Below are 26153 nucleotides of genomic sequence, written 5' to 3'. Positions count from 1 at the left end.
GCCGGAGAGGAGCGGCTGTAGCCGGTACGAGCTGGACCTGGTGCAGAACCTGTCTGCCCTGGGAGCCAGACCCAGCCAGGATCTGGTCCACAACCTGTCCAGCCTGACACAGGAGGGCTGCAAAGATGGGTGGACCTACAGTACTGAGTACTACCAGTCTACCGTAGTCAGTGAGGTACTGAGCTACTGCTGCTGTGGAATTTACTACTGCGAGTATTAATACACTCAATTGTACTTTTACTGTTTCCATTGGTCCCCCACATCCTCCACCCATCTACTGTTCATTACTGTTTACACTGTAAAACACTGAAGGCTCATGACTCTCATGGTCACTGATCTTTGCCTCATTGGTGATTAAACTGAAATGACTGGATCGGTGTCTCTCGCATAATTCATCTGCCTGTGTGGTGTAACGCCACAACTTCTGCTGCACAACAGCTGCAGCTACTAAACCTATGTTTGTGTTTGTTATTAAATCTGGATTGAACTTTTAGTCCGATTATTTTATGTGCAAATACAAAAAAGAACAGCTGTGTTTCCATGTTTGTAGAGGTATTGCAGTTTGTTTGTCCTTTTTCTTCTTTTGTGAGTTTGACACAATAAAGACTTACTTAAGAGGTAGACTCTAAGATTAACACAAAACATAAGTGAAACTGGGCTCAGCAGAGCAGCACACTAGAAGACTGTCTCTGAGAACATGGATCCTGAAGGACCAGAATATGAGAAGCTGAACACTGCAGACCAGACTCTAAGGAGCTGGAGGACTGTGATCAGATCAAGAACCAGTGGGTTTAAGCAGAAAACGGATTCAGAAGCTCGGGCAAAAGCCTGAGATGAAGAGAGACTCAGGATCAAGAAGTGCAGGAAGAACAGCAAAACCAGCACAGCTGGTCAAAAGACTCTGACTGCTGGTGACCACTTCATGGTTCTAATGTCTGTTTCTTGGGTTAATCCTCCATTCCCATGTTTGTTGTATTCCAGTGTTTATGTCCGTAGTGTTATTCCACTTTATAGTTTTTAGGTCTGCTGCAGGATTCCCACATGTGCCTTGTCTTTCAGTTCGACCTGGTGTGCGGCGAACAGTGGAAACAGCCGCTGACCTCCCTCGCCTACTTCGTGGGAGGATTGTCCGGATGCTTCGTCTCAGGACTGATCTCTGACCGGTACTTTTCTACACAGTCAGATGTAGAAAGTAGAACCAAGCATTGACTAAACACACGTCATGTGAAAAAGGAAGTGTATGGCAAAAAACTTAAGCTTAGACATACAGCATGTTTTTGAGGTTTGGTTAGACGGACTGTACTTATATTGCACTTTTCTAGTCTTAGCGATCACTCAAAGCTCTTTACAACACTAGCCAGCATTCACTGTTCATACACTGATGCATAAGCTACCATTCAAGGTACCAACTGCTCATTAGGAGGGATACATTGGAGTTCCGTATCTTGCCCACGGACACTTTGAACGTAGACTGCAGGCCTGGAGATCGCACAGCTGATTGTACGATTGGTGGACGATCCCTCTCTCTCCCGAGCCGTAGCCACAGGTTAGCTGAAAGATACTTAATGTTCAACCTGAACATTCAAAAACATGGTTTACCCGGACTTGGACGACCGTCATGGTATCTTCCAACAATACCGTCCTGTTTCTAATTAGTGTCTGAATAGAGGAACATCTGTGCTGCAGTACAGTGGCTGATACCACTCTGTTGTATTTGTACTTCAGGTTTGGCAGGAAGCCAGTGCTGTTTGGTGCCATCGCCGTCCTGAGCATCTTCAGCAGCGCGTTGGCCTTTGCCACATCCTGGCCCGTCTTCATCGTGCTCTTCTTCATACTGGGCCTGGGTCAGATCACCAGCTACATAGTTGTGTTTGTACTGGGTACGACTTTTTCATTTCGACACTGTGACTGCTGACTTTTGTCCTTCACTGTGCTCTTGTGTTAGTGTTGTTGTCTCGATGGAGTCTCACTGGAGGACAGAATGAGACCATATCGATACCGATGAGGACGCTTTTGAAATCTTCTTCTGTGTGTTTTGTCCTTGTATACTTTCAAAGCCGATGCTTTGCCTGACACTGTTTCCTTCACAGGCTCAGAGATCCTGATGGGTTCAACCAGAGTTCTCTTCTGCAGCCTGTGCATGCCTTGGGCCTACGTGTTAGGTGTATTGATGCTGCCTGTCACCGCATACCTGGTCAGGAGCTGGAGACACCTGTCTCTGGTGATGGCTGTGCCAGGCCTGGCCTGTATCCCCCTCTGGTGGTAAGATGACCTCAGTACACTATGAAGCTCAATCTGCATTTGATACTATTCAATTCATTTGTTTTCAGATTATTATCAGTCTTTGAATTAACTTCAACATAAACCCATCCGTGCCATTATTAGACGCACGGAGAAAATGCCCTAGGAGAGTGATGACGTATTTTAAAAACTATATACCAACATCGGGCAGGTGGGTCAAACAAATACAGGACTTTCAACCAGGAGGCCAGGATTCGAGGCCCGTGTTCATGTCCCAAAGCGTTGTTGAGTTACTCCTGAAAAAGTGTCAATATGTGACGAGTTGGAATGTGTTGTGAAAGTGCAACTTCACGCCCTGTTTTAGCTTGAGCACGGTGTCATGTCTTGTAACTTTTCGCCACGCTTCTCAGATCACGTCTGACCTTGATGGACTGCATTGCACACAGATGGATGAACCAGGGTGATCTAGATTCCAGCTCCGATTCTCACCAAAGCATTTGCAATTTTCTGTCCAAAAGGCTGATTCCAGAGTCTTCACGCTGGTTGGTGTCTCGTGGCCGTATTCAGGAAGCAGAACTCCTGCTGAGGTCAGCGGCTCTGGAGAACCGAGTGGAAGCTCCACATGTCATCTTCCTCTCAGCCAATGTAAGAACCTCAAACCTCAGCCTTGTTTCGAAAAAACTTAAGGACGATGGACATTGTACTGCAGTTTCTGTCTTTCCATAGGTTGAAAAAGCAACAAGTGAGAAGGCAGAGTCCCTCAGCTTTCTGGACCTGCTGAGGACATCAAACATTCGACATATGTCACTTATTCTGTGGATCATGTGGTGAGTTAAGGCCCTTTTCCATCACAAGAATTTACCTGAAATTCAGGAAAATGTTCTCTTTCTTTGCTAGCCCTTGCTAGCGCTACCAATAGTAAGGTTGTTTTCTATCCAGAGCAGGATACAGTATCTCAACAAGTTGTTAATTTCCACAACCTTTACTGTGATAAAGTGTTGTTCTCTTGTTGTCTGCAGGTTTTCTATCAGTGTATGTTACTTTGGATTGTCATTCAACGTGTCTGGTCTTTATGGCAACCCCTTCCTGAACTACTTCCTGTTGACGGCTGTTGAGCTCCCGGCGTATACTGCTAGCTGGCTGACGGCACGCAGTCTTCCTCGCCGCCTGTCATATATCTTCTTCACCCTGCTGGGGGGGCTAGCGCTGCTGCTCATCCAGATCACTCTGAGTAAGACAAAGCCGCCAGGAAGAGTGCCGCGCTTTGAAAAAACAATGGACATAGTTGCTGTGCCCTGTAGCTACAAATTCCGTTTTCCTTCCCGGGATGCGTTTTTGGTTAATCAACTTCCCAGGAGTAACACTTGAATAACCCTTGTTTAAATAATTAGGTCCTAAAAGTTGTAAATGCACTAATAGCTGTGACAAGTGACTGAGACTGAGAAGCAGGACCAGGCGGCATTGGCTTCTTAAAAGTGCAGCCAATCTGAAAGCGTCTTAAAGCTGCATTCTCTTTAGTGTCCAGCAGGGGGCGACTCCTCTGGTTGTATAGAAGTCTAGTCTAAAATGACTCTACTTCTCTCTTGATTTATTCCCTCAGTAAACATTGTAAACATGAGTTTATGGTCTCAGTCTCTAGTTTACAGTCTTCTTCAATACAGCATGATGTTCATTTAGTACATTATGCTCCCATTAAAAGCAAAATAAAAGATAACGCCGGGTAAAGCAGGCTACCTTATGATTGGCAGGTTGCTAACGCGGTCTGGGATTCATCTGTATTTTGGTCTTACAGCTTTAACCCTTTCACAGTGTGTTCTCAGTTCATGGAAGTTAACTGTAACATGTGCAGAACATATTTTCTGAGTATTTTAAATCAGCAGAGTTTACATGCTTGTCTACTTCCCTGCCATTGCCGGTTTATTGGTTTTGTGTACTGGGACACGAATTGTCTATTTTTGTGAAGTCACGTGGCCTCGCATGTTAACGACTCGTGTTAGAGTACGATCCCCATGTCTTGGGGAGTGCTTCAGAGATGTTTGATATCAATTACTTACATTCCTCCTCTTTCCTTCAGGTCAACCAGTCCTCACCCTGATCCTGGTGCTGGTGGGTAAATTTGGCATTCTGGGCGCCATGGGGATGTTGTACATATACACCGGTGAGCTGTCTCCCACAGTCATCAGGAACACAGCAATGTCTACCTGTGCCATGTTCTCCAGAGTGGGATCCTCTGTTTCCCCATACCTGCTGCAGCTGGGTGAGACCTCTCCCTTCACACATTACACTGTGGAGTTTATAGAGTATATACAATAACTTATTACAACAAAACATGTGTTGTCGTAGTGGTACCGCCAATACCAGCTCAAGTAAGTAGCCACGGACGGATTAAAAGACAGTGGGCCCCTGCATGTAAAGGGCCCCAACAGTCCACCGTAAGAACAAGAGCCACAGATTCACACAGACATATTTTGGGTTGTTTTACATCCCTTTGTAGTAGTAGTAGCTTTTGGTAGTTTTGCTTCTCTTTGTGACTTCCCAACAATAAATGTTAGCAGTAGCTTCAAACTGAAGCCCTGGCCCCCTAACCTGCTGGGTCCCTGGTCCTGTGTCCTGTCGGCCCGTTCAGTAATCCATCTACAGTAGTAGCTGTGAGGCCGCTCTGGTGATGCATTCACTTCTGGCTGTTAAAGGCTGAGTTCACCCAAATGACAAAAAAGACATTTTTTCAGTTGCCCTCGGTTTGATCTGGTGATACAGATTTGGTAAAGATTAGAACAAAGGACCGTATTGGACATAGTATGAACTCACTTATGCGGTTTGGTTTTGTCTCCAGCTGTGTTCAATCAGTTCCTGCCGTGGATCATTGTGGGTTGTCTGTCGTTGCTCAGCGTCGTGATCTGCGTCTTCCTGCCGGAGACCTTCAGACGGCCGCTGCCCGACACCATCCAGCAGATGGCGGTCACACAGCGGTCAGTCTGCACTTTTGAGTGGCGATGCAATCATCACAGGAAAAAGAATAGTCCACGAATCTGACTGTGACTCTTTGAAATTAAGTGACTGAAACTATTGGAACACTAGTCTACACAGCAACAAATCAGAAAAATAGGATTGCACATACAAGGAGTTTGTCTTGATGATTTACGCTATTTGGCCAGTTTTGATGTAGGGAGGAATAATATACCTTTTACTCCACAGTGCTGCTTTTTAGAAAGACACTCACACTAAATTACACATTACAAAATGAAACAGCAGGGCACAAAAAGAAACAGCAGCTGGCCATGAAGAACCAAAAAGAGGAAATATACATGTGAAAGAAAGATCTACCATATCGAATTACATATCCAATATGAATATTTGTGAAGAAATCTAGAACAAGATATGTGCAATTAAAAAACAAGAACTTGACAACAGAGTGAAGCAAGACATTGCTAATGTGCAGATTGAGTAATGTAGCTCTCCTCATCTGGCTTCCAGGTTCAAGTGGCCATGGGCCTCCACGCCTCCTGCAAAGGATGATGGGAAATTAACTCAAGACTCGACTACTGCACCTGAGATCATCTGCACAACTCGCCTATAAGACTCCCGACACACATGGATGGAAAAACAGAGCTATGGATGAAACTGAAACCACCCAAACCTGTTAGATGAACTGAACTGCATTTTAGACTTGTGAACATTTAGAGTGATGCATTCACTTACACCTTATGAATAGTACAAACAGATTATTGTCTTCACATACGGTAAGGACATACTGCTGAGCAGTGTGGCGTCTAATGGTGAAGTTGCAGATTGCATCCAACACCCCTCCGCTCACCCCTCACTTTTCCAGCATGTCGAGAGAATATGGTGGTGGTAATAAAAGCATATTATGAATATTATATTCCATTTCTTCACATAAACCCCCCAAATCTTACACACAGTTCCTTTAAAAGTCAGCAGAACTTTAAAATGGATGTTAAAATTCACATAGCCGCTTGCTTCACTTGCTTTAGACCTAGTTTACTATGTTTCTACTGATGGTTTGAAACATTGAGATGATAAACATGACATGAACTCAATCTCAGCATAAATATGAAGGTGGAAAGTAATATAGATCATAAACTGAATTTAAGATGAAAGTTAATTTGAATGTGTATTCTGAACAGATTTGAGGCTGTAAGCAGTAGACCTATGTTGTCAGTAGTAGGTCTATGTTGTCAGCAGTAGACCTATGTTGTCAGTAGTAGGTCTATGTTGTCAGCAGTAGACCTATGTTGTCAGTAGTAGGTCTATGTTGTCAGCAGTAGACCTATGTTGTCAGTAGTAGGTCTATGTTGTCAGCAGTAGACCTATGTTGTCAGCAGTAGATCTATGTTGTCAGCAGTAGACCTATGTTGTCAGCAGTAGACCTATGTTGTCAGTAGTAGGTCTATGTTGTCAGTAGTAGGTCTATGTTGTCAGCAGTAGACCTATGTTGTCAGTAGTAGGTCTATGTTGTCAGCAGTAGGTCTATGTTGTCAGCAGTAGACCTATGTTGTCAGTAGTAGGTCTATGTTGTCAGTAGTAGATCTATGTTGTCAGTAGTAGGTCTATGTTGTCAGTAGTAGATATATGTTGTCAACAGAAGGTATATGTTGTCAGTAGTAGACCTATGTTGTCAGTAGTAGACCTATGTTGTCAGTAGTAGATATATGTTGTCAGCAGTAGGTCTATGTTGTCAGTAGTAGGTCTATGCTGTCAGCAGTAGGTCTATGTTGTCAGTAGTAGGTCTATGCTGTCAGCAGTAGGTCTATGCTGTCAGTAGTAGGTCTATGTTGTCAGTAGTAGGTCTATGTTGTCAGCAGTAGACCTATGTTGTCAGTAGTAGGTCTATGTTGTCAGCAGTAGACCTATGTTGTCAGTAGTAGGTCTATGTTGTCAGCAGTAGGTCTATGTTGCCAGCAGTAGACCTATGTTGTCAGTAGTAGGTCTATGCTGTCAGCAGTAGGTCTATGTTGTCAGTAGTAGGTCTATGCTGTCAGCAGTAGGTCTATGCTGTCAGTAGTAGGTCTATGTTGTCAGTAGTAGGTCTATGTTGTCAGTAGTAGATCTATGTTGTCAGCAGTAGGTCTATGCTGTCAGTAGTAGGTCTATGTTGTCAGTAGTAGGTCTATGCTGTCAGTAGTAGATCTATGTTGTCAGCAGTAGGTCTATGCTGTCAGTAGTAGGTATATGTTGTCAGTAGTAGGTCTATGTTGTCAGTAGTAGGTCTGTGTTGTCAGTACGAGATCTATGTTGTCAGTAGTAGGTCGATGCTGTCAGCAGTAGGTCTATGTTGTCAGTAGTAGATCTATGCTGTCAGCAGTAGGTCTATGCTGTCAGTAGTAGGTCTATGTTGTCAGTAGTAGGTCTATGCTGTCAGCAGTAGGTCTATGCTGTCAGCAGTAGGTCTATGTTGTCAGTAGTAGATCTATGCTGTCAACAGTAGGTCTATGTTGTCAGTACGAGATCTATGTTGTCAGCAGTAGGTCTATGTTGTCAGTACGAGATCTATGTTGTCAGCAGTAGGTCTATGTTGTCAGTAGTAGGTCTATGTTGTCAGCAGTAGGTCTATGTTGTCAGTAGTAGGTCTATGTTGTCAGCAGTAGATCTATGTTGTCAGTAGTAGGTCTATGCTGTCAGCAGTAGGTCTATGTTGTCAGTAGTAGGTCTATGCTGTCAGCAGTAGGTCTATGCTGTCAGTAGTAGGTCTATGTTGTCAGTAGTAGGTCTATGTTGTCAGTAGTAGATCTATGTTGTCAGCAGTAGGTCTATGCTGTCAGTAGTAGGTCTATGTTGTCAGTAGTAGGTCTATGCTGTCAGTAGTAGATCTATGTTGTCAGCAGTAGGTCTATGCTGTCAGTAGTAGGTATATGTTGTCAGTAGTAGGTCTATGTTGTCAGTAGTAGGTCTGTGTTGTCAGTACGAGATCTATGTTGTCAGTAGTAGGTCGATGCTGTCAGCAGTAGGTCTATGTTGTCAGTAGTAGATCTATGCTGTCAGCAGTAGGTCTATGCTGTCAGTAGTAGGTCTATGTTGTCAGTAGTAGGTCTATGCTGTCAGTAGTAGGTCTATGTTGTCAGCAGTAGGTCTATGTTGTCAGCAGTAGGTCTATGTTGTCAGTAGTAGGTCTATGTTGTCAGCAGTAGATCTATGCTGTCAGTAGTAGGTATATGTTGTCAGTAGTAGGTCTATGTTGTCAGTAGTAGGTCTGTGTTGTCAGTACGAGATCTATGTTGTCAGTAGTAGGTCTATGCTGTCAGCAGTAGGTCTATGCTGTCAGCAGTAGGTCTATGTTGTCAGTAGTAGATCTATGCTGTCAACAGTAGGTCTATGTTGTCAGTACGAGATCTATGTTGTCAGCAGTAGGTCTATGTTGTCAGTAGTAGGTCTATGTTGTCAGTAGTAGGTCTATGTTGTCAGCAGTAGGTCTATGTTGTCAGTAGTAGGTCTATGTTGTCAGCAGTAGATCTATGTTGTCAGTAGTAGGTCTATGCTGTCAGCAGTAGGTCTATGTTGTCAGTAGTAGACCTATGTTGTCAGTAGTAGGTCTATGTTGTCAGTAGTAGGTCTATGTTGTAAGTAGTAGGTCTATGTTGTCAGCAGTAGGTCTATGCTGTCAGTAGTAGGTCTATGTTGTCAGTAGTAGGTCTATGTTGTCAGCAGTAGACCTATTAAGTATAACAATATATATTATGAATAGAAAATATATATTTGCTGTGGCCTAAAAACAGTAAGATAGCTGAGATATTGCACTACTGGATATTACACATTTGCTGAGATGCCAGCAGCCCTAGTAATACGTTAATATCACCCTTTTCATTGCTTTGAATATGAGTCTCTATAATAAATGTTTAAAATGGTATCTGAAAATGTAAGTTTTTTTCTGCTATTTATGTACTCTTTTCCATATTCTGCATGCTTACAAATGTTTAAAGGAATACACTATGGTATATTCTGAGGTAAAAAATTAAAAATAAAAGACTAAATTAAATTGAGTTAAAAGACACATGCGAGACATACAAAGCAAGAGAATGAGAGATATTAATGTTAATCGAAATACAGACTAAACATTGCCCTGCATAGACACTAATTGACACACAGAAGCATATATAAAACTGATAAATCAGTCTGGCACAATAAAAGCAAAGCCACAATAAAGTACATTTTATTGGTCCACAAGCTCAAACAAAAAACATATGAATGCATGCAAGTTCACTTAAAATGTGACTGTTTTAAAAATGGTTTACCAAACATATTGAAATAAATAATAAATAAATATACAAGAAGATAAAAATTGGGGGAAAAAATAATTCAAGACGAAATTGTTAACAAATATAAATATGGATAAGACTTGCACATGAAAATGGCCATTAGATATTATGCATGATATTCAGTTCCCCCGCTTCTTTATTGAAAACATGTTCCTCTGCGGCTCCTCCGGGCTTTTATTTGGAAAGTCGCTTTACCGGAAGTCGTATTTTTTTATTGGGCTTCACTGAGGCTGCGCAGAGTCGCGAGCTTTCGCCGCCTGCTCCCTGTGTGTTTCCACTGTTGTTCAAAGCTAACGGAGAGCAAACTGGGATCTTCGGCGTCTGATGGGAAGCAGATTGAATATCCGCCGACAAACCAGCCCGAGAGGAGAAACAGGAGGAGGAGGAGGAGGAGGAGAGGAAGAGCTGCAGAAGAGGAGAAGGAGAGACACGGGAGGAGTACGGGAGGAGGACAGGGAGAGGAAAAACCGGGACAGGATAATGCTGCAGATTTGACCAAAAGGTAAGAAAAGCCGCCCGATCGATACTTATTGTTGATCGATCCCGAAGTTGTCGATACTGCGCGTGGGTCGAGGCTGAGGCGAGGGAGGTCAGAGCCGCAGCAGCCGCAGTCTGCAGCCGCTGAATGTAGGTCATTGTGTCTGTGGGCCGAGCCGAACCAAGCCGAGGCAAACCGAGCCGTGCCGGGCCGTCCTGCCGCTGCAGCCAGGCCGCAGGCAGGCTGAGGAGGAGGAGGAGGAGGAGAAGGAGGAAGATGAAGATGAAGCCCTGCAGCAAGACTGGCTGGTGCTGCAGGAACCACACTCATCTATTACCACTAATAATACGACTAATGGGGATCATAGTTTATCAGAACACAAACGATACAAATGTTTAGTAACAGTATAAAAGATAAACACATTAAAGCCCTGAGGAGTAAGTGTCTTAGTTAAGTATTTCACTATAACAAATAATGTTCATCACTTAAACAATAAACATCACCTAAAAGCTTAGATAAAGAGATGATGTTTGTGGCAAATTATGTCAAGTCCAGTATTTGAATCTCAGGATAGGAGTGAGAAAAAGTCTGAAAAGCTCAATACTAACATAGATATGGTATAACATAGTATAATTACACTATTTATATAAGCACACACTATACCACATACAGTAAAAGTAGAAACAATGTTTTTAGAATGAGGTTTAAAGTGATGGTTCAATGCATGTACAGTATTGTGCTACCTGTGAATGAACTGAACAGAAAGATTAATAATAATTAATAATCACAAAAGACAATACAAACTGTCAAACTGAAAGATTTCACAAGGAATAGTAAAACATTTTTAGAAACATCGTTATTCATTTTCTTGCCTAGAGTTCTGATGATGAGTTTGACTACACTCTCGTGTCTGTCGTCAAATATGAGTCTGGAGACGGTTAGCTTAGCATAAAGACTGGAAACGGGTGGAAACGGCTAGCATGTTCTAAGGTAACCAAATCCAACCACCGACATCTGACTCAGAGCGTTAAATAAGAAACTAGTGTATAAACCAGTATCTGTCATTACGTGATGAAACAATGGAAACGATGGACATTTAAACCAGACAATTGCAGAGAGAGGGTTGAAACTGATACAGATGTCAAACCAACAATTCAGTTTATTTATATATATGTATTTATTTATTTTAGTTTAGTTTTGCAATGTTAGGAAAGCAAAATTGAGCCCGACGTGGACCCTTACTCATACAAAATGATCCCGGTCACTTCCACACAGTGACGCACACAGCTCGTTGAACTCCGGTATCAGATTGGTGATGAAGCTCATGAATCAGTATCTGGACTGAGTGAGTCAGATTGATGCATCCCTTCTTTAAATGAACTGATGAAACCGACTGTGCTGAATGTGAAGCCGAGAATCTGAATCTGTTTGGAGAAATGCCAGCAAAGATTCCAATATATTCATAAATGATTTCAGCTGAGGTTTGTAGTGTGTCTGTGCTGCTACCGGGTTTACTGGTGACCCAGTAGTAGTCATCTGAGCACTGAGAGACAGGTAGCACACACAGCTGTGAGCTGCTGAATAACACTGTGGACTAGTGACTGAGCATGTGGACTAGTGACTAAGATCGTGGACTAGTGACTGAGCATAGTGACTGAGCATGTGGACTAGTGACTAAGATTGTATACTAGTGACTGAGCATAGTGACTGAGCATGTGGACTAGTGACTAAGATCGTGGACTAGTGACTGAGCATAGTGACTGAGCATGTGGACTAGTGACTGAGCATGTGGACTAGTGACTAAGATTGTATACTAGTGACTAAGATTGTGGACTAGGGACTGAGATTGTATACTAGTGACTAAGATTGTGGACTAGTGACTGAGATTGTATACTAGTGACTAAGATTGTATACTAGTGACTAAGATTGTATACTAGTGACTAAGATTGTGGACTAGTGACTGAGCATGTGGACTAGTGACTAAGATTGTATACTAGTGACTAAGATTGTGGACTAGTGACTGAGATTGTATACTAGTGACTAAGATTGTATACTAGTGACTGAGATTGTATACTAGTGACTAAGATTGTATACTAGTGACTAAGATTGTGGACTAGTGACTAAGATTGTGGACTAGTGACTGAGCATGTGGACTAGTGACTAAGATTGTATACTAGTGACTAAGATTGTGGACTAGTGACTGAGATTGTGGACTAGTGACTGAGATTGTGGACTAGTGACTGAGATTGTATACTAGTGACTAAGATTGTGGACTAGTGACTAAGATTGTATACTAGTGACTGAGATTGTGGACTAGTGACTAAGATTGTGGACTAGTGACTGAGATTGTGGACTAGTGACTAAGATTGTATACTAGTGACTGAGATTGTGGACTAGTGACTAAGATTGTATACTAGTGACTGAGATTGTGGACTAGTGACTAAGATTGTATACTGGTGACTGAGATTGTGGACTAGTGACTAAGATTGTATACTAGTGACTGAGATTGTGGACTAGTGACTAAGATTGTATACTAGTGACTGAGATTGTGGACTAGTGACTAAGATTGTATACTGGTGACTGAGATTGTGGACTAGTGACTAAGATTGTGGACTAGTGACTGAGATTGTGGACTAGTGACTAAGATTGTATACTAGTGACTGAGCATGTGGACTAGTGACTAAGATTGTATACTAGTGACTGAGATTGTGGACTAGTCTTTGACCTTGTGGACTAATGTCTGGACTGGCAGACAGGTGTACATATTGTGAATATTTAAGTAGACTTTAAATTAATACAATTTGAACCTTCCTCCCTGTAATTGTTGTGCATGTGTCTGTCTACAGATGTCCAACGTTACCGTGGAAGCGACCGCCATGCTCCCCATCCTTAAGAAGAAACTGGCCTTTCTGTCGGGTAAAACACACACACACACACACACACACACACACACACACACACACACACATAAGATAACATGTCTACATGTGAGGACTCTATAATCTCAGTGTACATGCTCTTCACTCAGTAATCTACTGACCTGTCTGTCTTCAGGGGGCAAAGACCGGCGCAGTGGTCTGATCCTGACCATCCCTCTCAGTTCAGATCAGACCAGCATGGAGGAGCTCAGCGCCACACTGGACTACCTGCTCAGCATCCCCAGGTATGTTGGGGATCAACTCGTCGCTGAGGAGCTGCTGGGTCTTTTGTATCTTTGTATCTTGTCTCCTGGCAGCGTCTGAGTCCAGCATGTTCAGCTGTACTTTAAAGGGCTTAAAGGATGATTCCAGTTCATTACAACTCGTATCGGCCCTGATTATGAGATAAGCCCTCCCTCTTCCAACAGCTGTTTGTGAGGATATAAAAACTCTCTCCGATCGGTCTGGTCGGAAAGTTCCCCCGCGATGAGAGTTCCTGTCCTGAAACATTAAAGCATAATCCAGTTGGTTTTTCAGTCACAATCATCTCTATCATACTCTTTCTCTTACAGTTTGTATGTTTCAGTCTATGTTTGAGCTCCACATCACAACGTTCTCCATATGCAGCCTTTTTTGGCAGCTTTTTCGAGTGATTCATTCCCCCGTTTTATTTCTGCAGTAAAGATGTCGCCCGATGCTTTCAACTCGTTATCTCTTGTCGGGAGTTTATTTCCTCCACAACACATAACACGCGCTGTTTGAAATCCCTGTAGGTCAAACTGTGCTTCATGAAAACAAGGAGCATCAAGGCTACAATCGTCTCATAAGGCAACTCTCTGTAGGAGCTGGTGTTACACTTTAATAATAACTAGAACAAACGTCTTGTATTCGGGCCAATGACATATCTTCAAGTCTTATTTTTCTACTTATGGATACGGTTCGTATCGCTGATGACTGAACACTGCTTGAGTCCAATGTTATCGTAACTGAAATTATTTCCCAAAGTACAAATGTAACACCGAAGTTGTCCTCAGATCGTAGTAAGTGGCCATGAATGCACCACTCTGACGCTCCTGAAGTAGCCTTCACACTTGATCTTCATTCACACACAGTCCGTTTGGATGGGCAGCCCTGTCACTGAGTGTTCTACAGTCTGAGTAATTTACTCGTCTTATAAAACGCTTCTAACTTTTCTCTCCCTCTCAGTCAGAAGTGTAAGGCTCGGGGTTTCACTGTCATCGTGGACGGACGGAAGTCTCAGTGGAACATCGTGAAGACCGTGGTGCTCATGCTGCAGGTACGGACGTGGATCCCAGCGATGACGTGAGTGACTTTATGACTTGTGACCGAGTACGATGATGCTGCCGGTGCCGTTTCAGAATGTGATTCCGGCCGAGGTGTCGCTGGTCTGCGTGGTGAAGCCGGATGAATTCTGGGACAAGAAGGTCACGCACTTCTGCTTCTGGAAGGAGAAAGACCGCCTGGGCTTCGAGGTGAGTCTCCACGGTTTATTCGCGCTCACTGAGAGGTCTTTGTGGTTTTCTGTCAAACATCATGAAGGTTTTTCTCAATCGGAGGCTGTTTTTCCGTGAGATTGTGACAGCTGAAGCTCAGGAACAGTCCGGAGATGCTTCCTGGTCAACCTGAAGTTGCTGTGTTGGTGTTCCGTTGCCTTTCCCTCTGTGGGAACTCACCAACCCGTCACATTTGTCTTTCCTGACCTGAACTTTCCTGAACCCTTCTTCTCCTTCTGTTTCCACTGCTTTTTTTTACAAACTGAAACGTTGCAGATATACAGTTTGTCATTAAAAAAGCAACTATGTAATTTTGTTGCCACGCTAGTGGTCCGCTGGCTGGTCCAGATTTAAACATCGCAACAACTATTGGATGGATTTAAGAACGTACAAGGAAGTAAAGTGACAACAGTGGAAGGAACGGTGCTGATATTATTCAATTCTTTTATATTCTTGTGGCTCAACGTGGGTGTTGGCTCCACTGCACGCATTATGATCTCTGTTCTATAATCATATTTCACCTGTTTTTAATGTTTCCTGCACTGTTTGGCTCGTATATTGTATAAAAGAAGTAGACGTAGACGTCGTGACTCCACCCATTGGTTTCTGGACTGCCATTTTGAAGCCTTCGAATTTGGCATTTTGCCCGTCGCCATCTTGTTTTCTTGCAACCAGTGAATGGAAGTGACCATATTTGGACTGCGAAGTACTAAAGCATCCCCTGCTTTATGGTCTGTTTGACTCTAAATGGAGCATAATGTACTAAATGAACATCATGCTGTATTGAAGAAGACTGTAAACTAGAGACTGAGACCATAAACTCATGTTTACAATGTTTACTGAGGGAATAAATCAAGAGAGAAGTAGAGTCATTTTAGACTAGACTTCTATTCAACCAGAGGAGTCGCCCCCTGGTGGACACTAGAGAGAATGCAGCTTTAAGGCTCTTCAGCTTTGGCTTCACTCTTCAGAACCGGAGGTTGGCGCCTGGTTTGGCCGTGTGTTGATTCCTCACTTCTCAGCCCGTTGTTGAGAAATCTTCTGCTCCACTCTTTGGCCTCCTTTCCTCAGATAGTGACGGGCTTCATATCATTGACGTTCTGTCCACCGCGCCTAAAAGGCAACCGTGATTCAAGCCGCTCTGAACCAGAAGAACCAGTGTGGAAAACCCAGTTTCTATCCAAACAGACGGTCTGCATTTTCAGTTTTTGCTCTTGTGATGACATTTTGGTGCAAAAGCACACACACACACACACACACACACACACACACACACACACACACACACACACACACACACACACACACACTTAATGTTGTTAAGCTGATATCAAACAGACAGAAAAACTGAGCCAGTTATGATAACCTTGAGCATCGTTAACTGTCCTGATTGCTGCTGGAAACCTGAGCCAGAGTCGATGGCGTGTGTGTGTGTGTGTGTGTGTGTGTGTGTGTGTGTGTGTGTGTGTGTGTGTGTGTGTGTGTGTGTGTGTGTGTGCGTCGTGATTACCGGCCAGCCTCCCTCTCTATTGAAACAGATGGTTTTACTGACGGAGATCAGTAGTCGCTGTGACCCAGATTTCTGTAGCCATGTTGGCTCTATAGTTGTTGCCACGGTAACCGGAGCAAGTTGGTGGGTGTGTAGCAACTTGTAAAGTTGCCGCTCATAATAATAGACATTTAGTGCGTTCGGGTGCGTGCGAGTCGGCTAGTTAACGGCAGCAGTTCAATGGTGTAATGATAACGTGCTGGGGTTGATTATTTAAATGTGTTCAAGGACTCTTCTTCTTCACTTTATTTTAACACACACACACACACACACACACACACACACACACACACACACACACACACACACACACACACAGCTGCTGGAAGGGAGATTCCGGTGACGGTGTTGAAATGTGACTCATCTAAACTATGGAGAGTGTGTGTATGTCACAGTGGGGTGTGTGTCGCACAGCTGCTCTAGAGTCTGACCTAACGTTTGAATAAACACACACACACACACACACACACACACACACACACACTGAGTAGAGTCCTATTTCTCCGACAGCATCTGCCGCAGCGACAGCTGGAAGGACGTCTCTCGACCAGCTGTCTGACCGTTCACGCTCCTTTGTAAAGCGACCTCCTCATGAGTGCAGGTCAGAGCACATTATCCAGTGATAATATAAAAGGAGAAAATGTACAGACCGGCACCATCTTCAGAAGATGGTGTTCTGTAAAACCTGATCCAGATCCGCTCGCAGGCTGCCAATGAACAGTGAGCTCTCTATCTCCACATTTAGAAAGTGCTCTGTGATCTTGTGATCCATGAACTCTTTTGGGTTGGTGGACTGATCTGTGATCAGCTGCTACAAAACGTCTCAGAAACCGTCTTAAGGAGGGTCCTAAACCTTGATTTACGTGTCAAACAAAACGTTGTTGTTTTTTAATATTTAGGGACCTTTGTTTGTGCATCACAGCTTCATGCACACTCGGGGTGCTTTCCATTCTCCTGACGTAGCTCCTCACCGTCCTCATTCTCTTCCGGGGGACGCAGGAATAGAAGTGACTCATTGCGCTCATCATCTCCACTGTCCTGATGTGTAGCGATAATAAAGTGTGCAGTGTGTGTGTGTGTGTGTGTGTGTGTGTGTGTGTGTGTGTGTGTGTGTGTGTGTGTGTGTGTGTGTGTGTGTGTGTGTGTGTGTGTGTGTGTGTGTGTGTGTGTCGCCATCTGGCGCTGAGGTTGATGATCGGCAACCAACCGAAACTTCTCCCGTGTGCCAAGCACACAGAAGAACTACGGTGGGCCGACGCACACGTGTGAGATCGCGGTGAGCCCCTATCTAGAGCCAGCGTTTGTCCCTCCTGGGCTACTGTAGAAACATGGCGGCTGGCTCTGGGATGAGGACCTGCTCCGCATGTCGATCTACAGTGGTGGTGCAGGAATGACTCCTCCTTCATTTTCCTTCAGAACTCTTGTGTTTCTCAGATAATCTGATACATATGGCAACACTTCTCAACGCCTCCGATGTGTGATTAATAGGACTCAACGTGAATATTTGATTGTAATCATGCTGAGTCATTGTCACTGGTAGTGCGGGTGTTTGGACAGTCCGTGTCTCTTTTACACTTAAAGGTGATCAGTTCACTCAGCGCTGGCGTCTGTGCTTCCTGTCAGGTGATCCTGGTGTCGGCCAACAAGTTGACTCGTTACATTGAACCCTGTCAGCTGACGGACGATTTTGGGGGAAGTCTGGACTACGACCACAACGACTGGCTCAACAAGAGACTGGTCAGTATTTTCATTTTTAATAAATCCATGTATTTGATATTTTTACGAAACTAAACTAAAAGCTTGTTGCTGTGGTAACCTGTTTGTTGACGTCCGTTTCATTCGTCGCAGGTTTTTGAGAAGTTCACCAAGGAGTCGACGTCGCTGCTGGACGAGCTGCTGGTTATCAACGACAGCGACAAGGGCAGCGCCGTGGACAGGGAGAAGTACGCTCACTCACACACACACACACACACACACACACACACACACACACACACACACACAGCTACAGTTTAATGTCCACCTACAGCAGACAGATGAAAGTCACAGCTGCGTGTCTTTCTGTCCTCAGATCAGCTGACTGCGCCCTCTTGCCGTCTGTCGACCCAGAGACCGTCCTTCAGACCGGTAACTATCTCCTCCTCTCTCTGTAGCCGTCTCAGACGTGTTTGTCCTCACGTCTGAGACCCATTTCAAGAGACTGTCCCTCCACTGCAGCGCCACAGGGGACACAGAGAGGGTGTTCTTTAGGAGAGTCTTCTTTTGTGAACTGATTTCTCCCCTTGCAGAATAAATAAAAGCTCTTACAGTAGAAATAATAAGCCAACCAGCGCTCTATCTTCAGCTTGAGTTATTTTCTTAGTATCAACACAGCTCCTCTCACTCGTTGTCGTGAACTCTGGGCAGTGACCGAAAGAATCCTGCATCCGAGCGGCCAAACCTCCCACTCCATGACGGGGTGAGCTCCATGACGGGGTGAGCTCCATGACGGGGTGAGCTCCATGACGGGGTGAGCTCCGTCGCTCCGTCACTCTCAGCTGAATGAAGCAGCCTTCTTTGAGCTGTGTGTTATTTATACAGAGAGAGGCAGGCTGCAGGAAGGAAATTATGAATACATATCAGAATCAGAAATAGATTTTGTTGATCCTCGGAGGGAAATTAGGGTTACGTTAAACTGCAAACTGCTGAGCCCAGAGCACTGAGGATATATATATATATATATATATATATATATATATATATATATATATATATATATATAAAATACCATTGTGGATTGATGCATGTTGTTACTTCTGATGGAGAAGAACTCTCTTCAAGGAGTTGACTGTGTTATCTGGTGTTTGTATCCCAGTGTCTGTGTCTTCATGACTTTACTTTCTATAGCTGCACAATCTTTATAGACATGAAATCATACATTACATTGGAGGAGCGATGGATGAGTGATGGAGGAGTGATGGAGGAGTGATGGAGGAGTGATGGATGAGTGATGGAGGAGCGATGGATGAGCGATGGAGGAGCGATGGATGAGTGATGGAGGAGCGATGGTTGGCTGCGTTCACTGTACTGAGCAGCCTGTGTCTGTAGGAGGTGAAAGGAGGCCTTTGTTTGTGGTGCCACCCTCCTCCCTCTGCAGCATGGACACAAACACTGACACGTTATTGTCTCAGATGCTTTTTGTATAATGGGCTTTTAATTCATCTCACCCCCCACCCTTCTCTGTCTGTCTGTCTGTCTGTCTGTCTGTCTGTCTCTCTGTCTGTCTGCAGGTCATGAGCTGCTGTCGGAGCTGCAGCAGCGGCGTTTCAACGGCTCAGAGGGAGGAGGACAGGGAGGTGAGGAAGCATGAGTGAATGAGTGAATGTCTTGTGTATCGTTTTGTGCATTCGTCTGTCTCTGAGATGAACAGTTGAAAGAGGTCCTTCAGAGTTTCTACTACAGTACGACGCAGTGGACGAGGGTTCTGCGTGGACCGCTACAGTCCTCGGTACTTTATCACCAACACGTCGGTGTTGGACCTCAGTAATGCTCTCGAGGCCCGATGGTTGCAAATCCCTGCAAGCCTGGTTTCCTAAAATCTGGTGGAAAGCCTGCAAGTGGAGGCTGCTATAGCAGCAGATTAAGACCCGTGGGTTTAGAATGTGTTCAACAAAACACACAAGCCTGTGAGTGTCCAACATATGTGACCTCATGAGACGTTCGAGTGACGGATGTCTAAACCACCTCTAATCAGACCAGAAGGAGTTTAAAGAAAACGTTTATGGGTTTTAAAAGGAACTACTTTGTACGATCAGACCAGAGATCCCCCCCCCCTGCAGCTCTTCACACCTGACCCGTCTCTGCCCTCTGACCTCCAGGTCCGGCCTGGTGTCCCATGGAGGAGGAGCTGCTGGCTCAGCCTCAGGTGATGAAGCTGCTGGACTCGCTCAGGGAGCAGTACACCAGATACCAGGAGCTGTGCAGGCAGCGAAACAAACGCACACAGCTGGACGAGATCCACGCCAAAGTCATGCAGGTAACACACACACACACACACACACACACACACACACACACACACTCACACTCACACTCACACACACACACACACACACACACACACACAGATGTGACTCTGTTTCCATCTCTTAAAATGCTGTTTTGTTTAATATATTGGCCACAATCTCGCTTTTTTTTTTTTTTTTTTTTTCAACCGTGGGGATGATTCATGTTTGGGGTGTTTTTTGCAGCGAGACTAAAGCGTGGCCGAGACATTCATGGTAGGTGGAACTGTTTCTAAAAACCTCTTTAGACAGAGCCAGACTAGCTGTTCCCCCGAGTGTCCGGTCTGTGTTTCACATGTAGACAAACATGTAGACGATGTGAGCTGCATACATTGCTGCGGTAGCCTCCCGACTCTTTCCTGGTCCGGTCTGTGACCTCTGACCCTCAGACGCTGTCAGCGAGCAGCTCTTCTGTAGAAGTAGACTCCTCTGTGGTTACTGGGACTCCTGCAGCCGCAGGAGCTGATGGGTAACGCCGCCGTCTTGGAGATGAGCCCGGGGGTTGCCATGGGAACCGCACCATGTCGGTCGCTAGCCTGGAGGAGTTGAGGTTGGGCGGGGGGGGGGGATCGGGTGGCGGCCTACTTCTGGATCGAAGTGTGTGTGTGTGTGTGTATGTGTGTGTGTGTGTGTGTGTGTGTTTGCTCTTTCACTGACCTGATAAATACAATTGAATCATGATACTTCTGACACACATCTGGACGACCATGTGACCATGTGATACTGCAGTACTACTCATGACTCATGACTGAATCATTGTGTATTTTTAATTTGCAATAAACAAACAGAAAAGCCTTTTTAACTGAATTATTTTTAAAGAATTTAAACGTCACCACTAAACAAATATCTGTAATATTCATTGTAAATATTGTGTCAAATACAAACATGTATTAGATAATTAAATAAAATGAGTAAACAAACTCGGGGCGTGGTATTTGAAAGGCATTTACTTGGTCGAGAGGGTCTATCGAAACTGTTGCATTTTGGGAAATGTAGGATCCAGCGTCTCTTGGTGCTTGACTCGTAGTGTCTTCCTCTGCTCCTTCGACTTTGATCTTCCTGTTCTAAAATGTATTTCTTGTTTCTCCTCCAACTCAATGACAGAGCAATGCTGCGTCTGTGGAATGCCTCTTTAATACACGATTCATAAATTAAGTCAAAGTTAAGTTAAAAAGGAAAAGTGATTTTAGTGCTTATTATTTACATAAGAATGGATTTAAGGACAGTAGATCTCAAAGTAAATGATGTGATGTGACATCATGTTTGATAGGGTCACAGAGAGACGAGTAGAGGCTGAGGCCCCCTGCTGGTCGCTCTGCTGCACTGCACCTCAGAAGGAGATCCTCACCATCACGTCTCCCAGTAGACATTCTGACACGTCACAGTAGATATGAATATATAATGAACGGTGGTTGAGTTCATTCATGTAGCCGCTTCACTTTCTGAGTCCTGGTTTCCAAACCGTTCAAGTGCTCCAGCTGTGAGCCGGAGGGGAATGGGACCAGCGTCTCCCTCTAAAGCATATCACTGAGTGTGTGTGTGTGTGTGTGTGTTGTGTGTTTTCTCTCCCTCTTCATCTCAGGTGGTCACCTGGCTGCAGGGTCCAGGTTCAGAGCTGCTGAAGACTCAGCAGGCGATCGGGGACTCCATGCGAGCGGCTCAGGCCCTGCAGCAGAAACACGAGGAGATCGAGAGCCAGCACAGTGTAATGCAACGCATAGAGGACACACACACACACACACACACACACACACACACACACACACACACACACACACACACACACACACACACACGTCATCATGTGACAAGCACATTGATGAATCTGATTTGGGGCTAAATACAGATCTGAGTAGAGTTGTATTGCGTCGGGCTCACTCTGTGTCTGTGTGTTCTGTACAGGAGTGGTTCGCGGTGTACGTGGAGTTGAACCAGCAGATCGCTGCCTTGCTCAGTGCCGGCGAGGAGGAGGAGGTGTTGGAGCTGAAGGCGCTGCAGCAGCAGCTGAGCGACGTCTGCTACCAGCAGGCTGCTCAGCTGGAGGGCCGGCAGAACGTCCTGCAGGCGGCGCAGGGCTTCCATGGCATCACACAGGAGGTACACACGCACACGCACACGCACACACACACACACACACACACACACACACACACACCTCTGCATAACTTTATGCTGGATGTTCAAACTGGAAACAATAAAAGGAGCTTTTTGTGCTTCCAGTACAGAGATGGGTCCGGGACTATTTAGCCTAGCTTAGCACAAAGACTGTAGACGGAGGGAAACTGCTAGCCTTGTCAAAAGTGAAAGAAATGAGCTCTTCAGGAGGTAAACTGATGGATCACATGTTGTTGTTTCCACAAACTAATACCAGAACGTTCCGTGATGAATCTGAATGTGGATCCAGTGGCATGAAGATATAAGTGCATGTTATTTATTCTGAAGAGTTAAAGCTGTGTGTCTGCCCCTGCAGTTGTCCCAGCAGTTGGACGGCCTGCTGGGCATGCTCTGTGCTGACGTGGCTCCAGCTGACGGGGCTTCGATTCAACAGAACCTCAAGCTGCTGGAGGAGAAGCTGCAGACTGTCGGTCGGTGCTCTACGAACGATAAAGCTTGTTCTTTCATTATTTTTCCTTTGTGGCGTTAATGGAAGTGTGTGCGTCCACGTCTGTCTGTGCAGAGGCAGGTCTCTCTTCTCTGCGTCAGAAGGGGGGGATGCTGATGGAGCAGATGTGCACCCAGCCGCCGTGGCCCCTGGAGGAAGCGGAGGAGAGTCCAGCCGGGGATCAGCAGGACAACACTCAGCACGTCCAGACCGTGATGGAGGAGATGCAGCTCCGCAAGCAGAGGTAGCCGTCTGTTCAAAGCGGGGAGATAAGTACTAGAAGTATACAACCACGGGTCAGATTTTCATCAAATGTCCCGATGTCAGTCCTGCTCCTCAGAGGATGAACTCTCTTAAATTTGAATGTGACCCAGACCTCCCCTCTAATGCCACCCTCAGGACAACGTTTACATGTTTAGCTCCACTACAGGTGAAACACGCTGTGATGGACATTACAGCTCCTAGGGGGCGATAGCGGCACGTTAAACTGTTAGTTGGGATATGTGAATTAAGTGTGTGTGTGTGTGTGTGTGTGTTGCAGGTGTGAGGACATGGTGGATGTGAGGAGGCTGAAGATGCTACAGATGGTCCAGCTATTCAAATGTGAAGAAGATGCTTTACAGGTAGGACACAAAAACCACGACGACAACAACACACACGACAACACTTCCTGTCTTGATGAGATAATCATCTGTGTGTGTGTGTGTGTGTGTGTGTGTGTGTGTGTGTGTGTGTGTGTGTGTGTGTGTGTGTGTGTGTGTGTGTGTGTGTGTTCAGGCAGTGGAGTGGCTTGGCGAGCTGTTGGACGCCCTGTTGAAGACCCACGTCAGACTGGGCGACGACTCTCAGGAGACCAGGATCATGTTGGACAAACACAGGAAGTTTGTGGACGTCGCTCAGGTGACACAACTCGTACTACACTCCAATAAGAAACGTAACACTGTCAACTCTAAGAGTGGGAAAGAATGACGAGTTGATGCCTCCATCCTCCCGTCTCTTCCTGCAGAGCACGTACGACTACGGCCGCCAGCTGCTGCAGGCGACCGTCGTCCTCTGTCAGTCCCTGCGCTGCACGACGCGCTCGTCCGGAGACACTCTGCCGAGACTCAACCGAGTCTGGAAGCAGTTCAGCGTCAGCGCGGAGGAGCGGCAGCAGAGACTGGAGCTGGCCCTGAACTTCCACACCGCTGCCGAGAGGGTGAGGCGGGATGAAAGAGAAAAGACCTCACCGTTTTTAAAAATGATGCTGTAGTCGACATCGCAGCGGGGAACCCCGGCACACCGCTGCTGCTACACAGACGTTGACGGTTAGATTGTTGCTGTGTTTCAGGTGTTACAGCAGGAGTGTGTGGACCCAGAGTCTCTGGATGAAGTGGACTCTTCTGGGAAAACTCTGCTGGACAGACTAATCTTGCCTGTTATCTTCCCTGATGGGTACGAACACACACACACACACACACACACACACACACACACACACACACACACACTGACGTACCTTCTCTGGAGTCTAAGCACTACATGCCTAACTCCATCCAGACAACTCCCCTGGTTCGATTAGTAGTAGTCATGTGAGCCATAGTTGATCTAAAGATATTGATTATAGCTTCTATTAACCCTAAAACTCAGTCACCAGGTGAGTCCCTGTAGTGCGACACACACTTCATGTGATACAAACTCCTTCGTTTCAGGACCGAGCAGTACTTCGGGAGTCCCAGTGACACGGCGGCGGCGGCGGAGGGCGTCAGGGAGCGCCTCCTGCTGGTGGAGGAGCGACGGCTGCAGCTGCAGGAGGTGGAGCTTCATAACGACGAGGAGGACGAGGAGGAGGAGGTGGAGGTGCTGAACGGGCAGGAGGCGCGGCTGGACGTGATCGGCGAGGAACTGAGCGAGAAAGAGGAGCAAGATGATGAGGAGGAGGAGGAGGAGGAGGAGGAAGAGGAGGCGGGGCAGCAGGGTGGAGACTTAGAGAGGGCCACGCAGGACTGCTAATGGACGCGTGAAGCTCGTTAATGAAAGGCAGCTCGTTAACTTCCACCGAAACCTGCGACCGGTTGCTTCTGTCTCCCAGCAGGTTGTTCTCGCCGCTGGTATTTCTCTGCATTAGGACTACATTTCCCATCAGCCTCACTGCTTGCCCTTCCTGGAAGATGGGAGACGTGTTGGATGTGATCCCGTCACTCCGATCAGCAGAACCTGAGAGGGCTCTACCGCCGTCTGCTCCGGGACAACAGCGCCCAATAACTGTTTTCCTGCCGTTACGCCATCCGGTAGAACTGTAAAATACTGGAATTATTAATATTCATATCTCTGGATGCTCTGTTGACGACGGCTCGACTGTGAAATAACGTTTGGATAAGTATTCTTCTAATGTACAGCTAATGCCACCTCCTCTTTCCCAGCATGCCTTTCCCCACTTGTTCACCTAAGTGGGTGGAGCTTCCATGGTGCTACCGCGGTTACCAAGGTTTCTGTCCGTGCCTCCCCCGACCTCTCGCCTTTCTTGCTTCCTCGCCACCCTTTTTATTTCCCCTCCCTGTACAGGAAGGGGCGGAGCCACAGTGCATCAGGTGTGCAGCACCAACGGTCCTGTACATTTCTCCCACAGACACATCAGGTGACTCTCCGGGCTGAATCACACGTGCTACAAATGAGCATTAGCATCGAGACAACTACAAGTCCCAAAGAGACAACTACAAGTCCCACAGAGACAACTACAAGTCCCACAGAGACAGCTACAAGTCCCACAGAGACAGCTACAAGTCCCACAAAGACAGCTACAAGTCCCACAGAGACAGCTACAAGTCCCACAGAGCAACGTGAAGCAACATCCGACCGGCTAAAAGTAAAACGTTTCCATTATTAGTGAAGTTATGCTTCTCTTGAAGTGATGTGGGCACACAGCATGTCGCACCTTAAACAAGACTTTACCTCTAAGACCAAAGGATGAGGATGACCTGAGGACACATCCCGGAAAAAAGTAACTCAGTTGCCTGAGTTTGGCCAAATAATGTAATATTAAATTTAGAGCATTGATTATTGAATTGTTATTTTTCTCTGTATCTTGGCAATTACAGATTTGACCAAATGAATTCTGGAGTGGAAACAGGAGAAAGATCTTGATTTCTAGAGACGACTCGACTGACTGGACGTCTGAGCTGCTCTGTGGGTGTGGGTGTAGGTGTAGGTGTAGTTGTAGTTGTAACCGTGTTTTCATGATGCTCATCATCTTTCAAGAGGCTCCGACCACTTCGCTGTGATGAATCAGCCCGCTGCCTTCGTGACGTGAGAATCGGACCCGTGTGATCCGGACCGACGTCAGAAATGGACCGATTCCCCTTTTCTATTTATTTTCACTTTTTTTAAGCTAAACTTGCCGTGACTGGTTGGTGTTTTTGACCGATAACTGCTGCTGTAAGTGTAACCGCTAGATACTGCGTCTTGCTCTCTGTCTGATAATATATACATATGACATCATCCTCTAAATAAAGAAGCATTTTAAAGTTGCTGTGCGAGCCGTTTCTTTATTCACTCACT

At 45.5% G+C, this 26153-nt stretch overlaps 2 protein-coding genes across 3 annotated transcripts in view; both read left to right on the top strand.

Annotated features, from left to right (window-relative positions):
- Positions 1 to 5943, top strand: part of LOC137891879 (organic cation/carnitine transporter 2-like) — a 6829-nt gene extending 886 nt beyond the window's left edge. Inside the window, exons 2-11 of the mRNA XM_068736685.1 lie at positions 1 to 175; positions 1060 to 1163; positions 1726 to 1880; positions 2091 to 2262; positions 2760 to 2886; positions 2968 to 3068; positions 3261 to 3472; positions 4316 to 4498; positions 5075 to 5210; positions 5716 to 5943. The exon at positions 1 to 175 is cut by the window's left edge and continues 14 nt beyond it. Of these exons, the coding sequence (XP_068592786.1) occupies positions 1 to 175; positions 1060 to 1163; positions 1726 to 1880; positions 2091 to 2262; positions 2760 to 2886; positions 2968 to 3068; positions 3261 to 3472; positions 4316 to 4498; positions 5075 to 5210; positions 5716 to 5818 (1468 nt within the window). The 3' untranslated portion in view covers positions 5819 to 5943. The remainder of the gene's footprint in view (positions 176 to 1059; positions 1164 to 1725; positions 1881 to 2090; positions 2263 to 2759; positions 2887 to 2967; positions 3069 to 3260; positions 3473 to 4315; positions 4499 to 5074; positions 5211 to 5715) is intronic.
- Positions 5944 to 9750: 3807 nt separating this feature from the next.
- sestd1 (SEC14 and spectrin domains 1) lies at positions 9751 to 26116 on the top strand. 2 transcript variants are annotated; one of them, XR_011105380.1, is made up of 20 exons: positions 9751 to 10014; positions 12837 to 12906; positions 13045 to 13153; positions 14115 to 14205; positions 14288 to 14401; positions 17595 to 17708; positions 17820 to 17914; positions 18043 to 18098; positions 19241 to 19306; positions 19829 to 19986; positions 21597 to 21719; positions 21917 to 22111; positions 22485 to 22599; positions 22692 to 22860; positions 23158 to 23239; positions 23394 to 23516; positions 23623 to 23814; positions 23947 to 24050; positions 24308 to 25596; positions 25694 to 26116. XR_011105380.1 is itself a non-coding variant. In XM_068736653.1 (19 exons), exons 2-19 carry the CDS (start codon positions 12837 to 12839, stop codon positions 24606 to 24608), a joined length of 2277 nt encoding a protein of 758 aa, XP_068592754.1. In that variant the 5' UTR covers positions 9751 to 10014; the 3' UTR covers positions 24609 to 26116. The 2 variants fall into 2 exon arrangements, 1 of the variants encoding a protein (XP_068592754.1); XM_068736653.1 differs by having other exon boundaries at positions 24308 to 26116.
- Positions 26117 to 26153: the final 37 nt, after the last annotated feature.

The sequence above is a fragment of the Cebidichthys violaceus genome, unplaced genomic scaffold (assembly GCF_023349555.1).
Source record: "Cebidichthys violaceus isolate CVI_PGR_0920_01 unplaced genomic scaffold, fCebVio1.0.p SCAF_71, whole genome shotgun sequence".
NCBI classification, from domain to species: domain Eukaryota; kingdom Metazoa; phylum Chordata; class Actinopteri; order Perciformes; family Stichaeidae; genus Cebidichthys; species Cebidichthys violaceus.
This window is presented reverse-complemented; position numbering and strand designations above follow the sequence as displayed.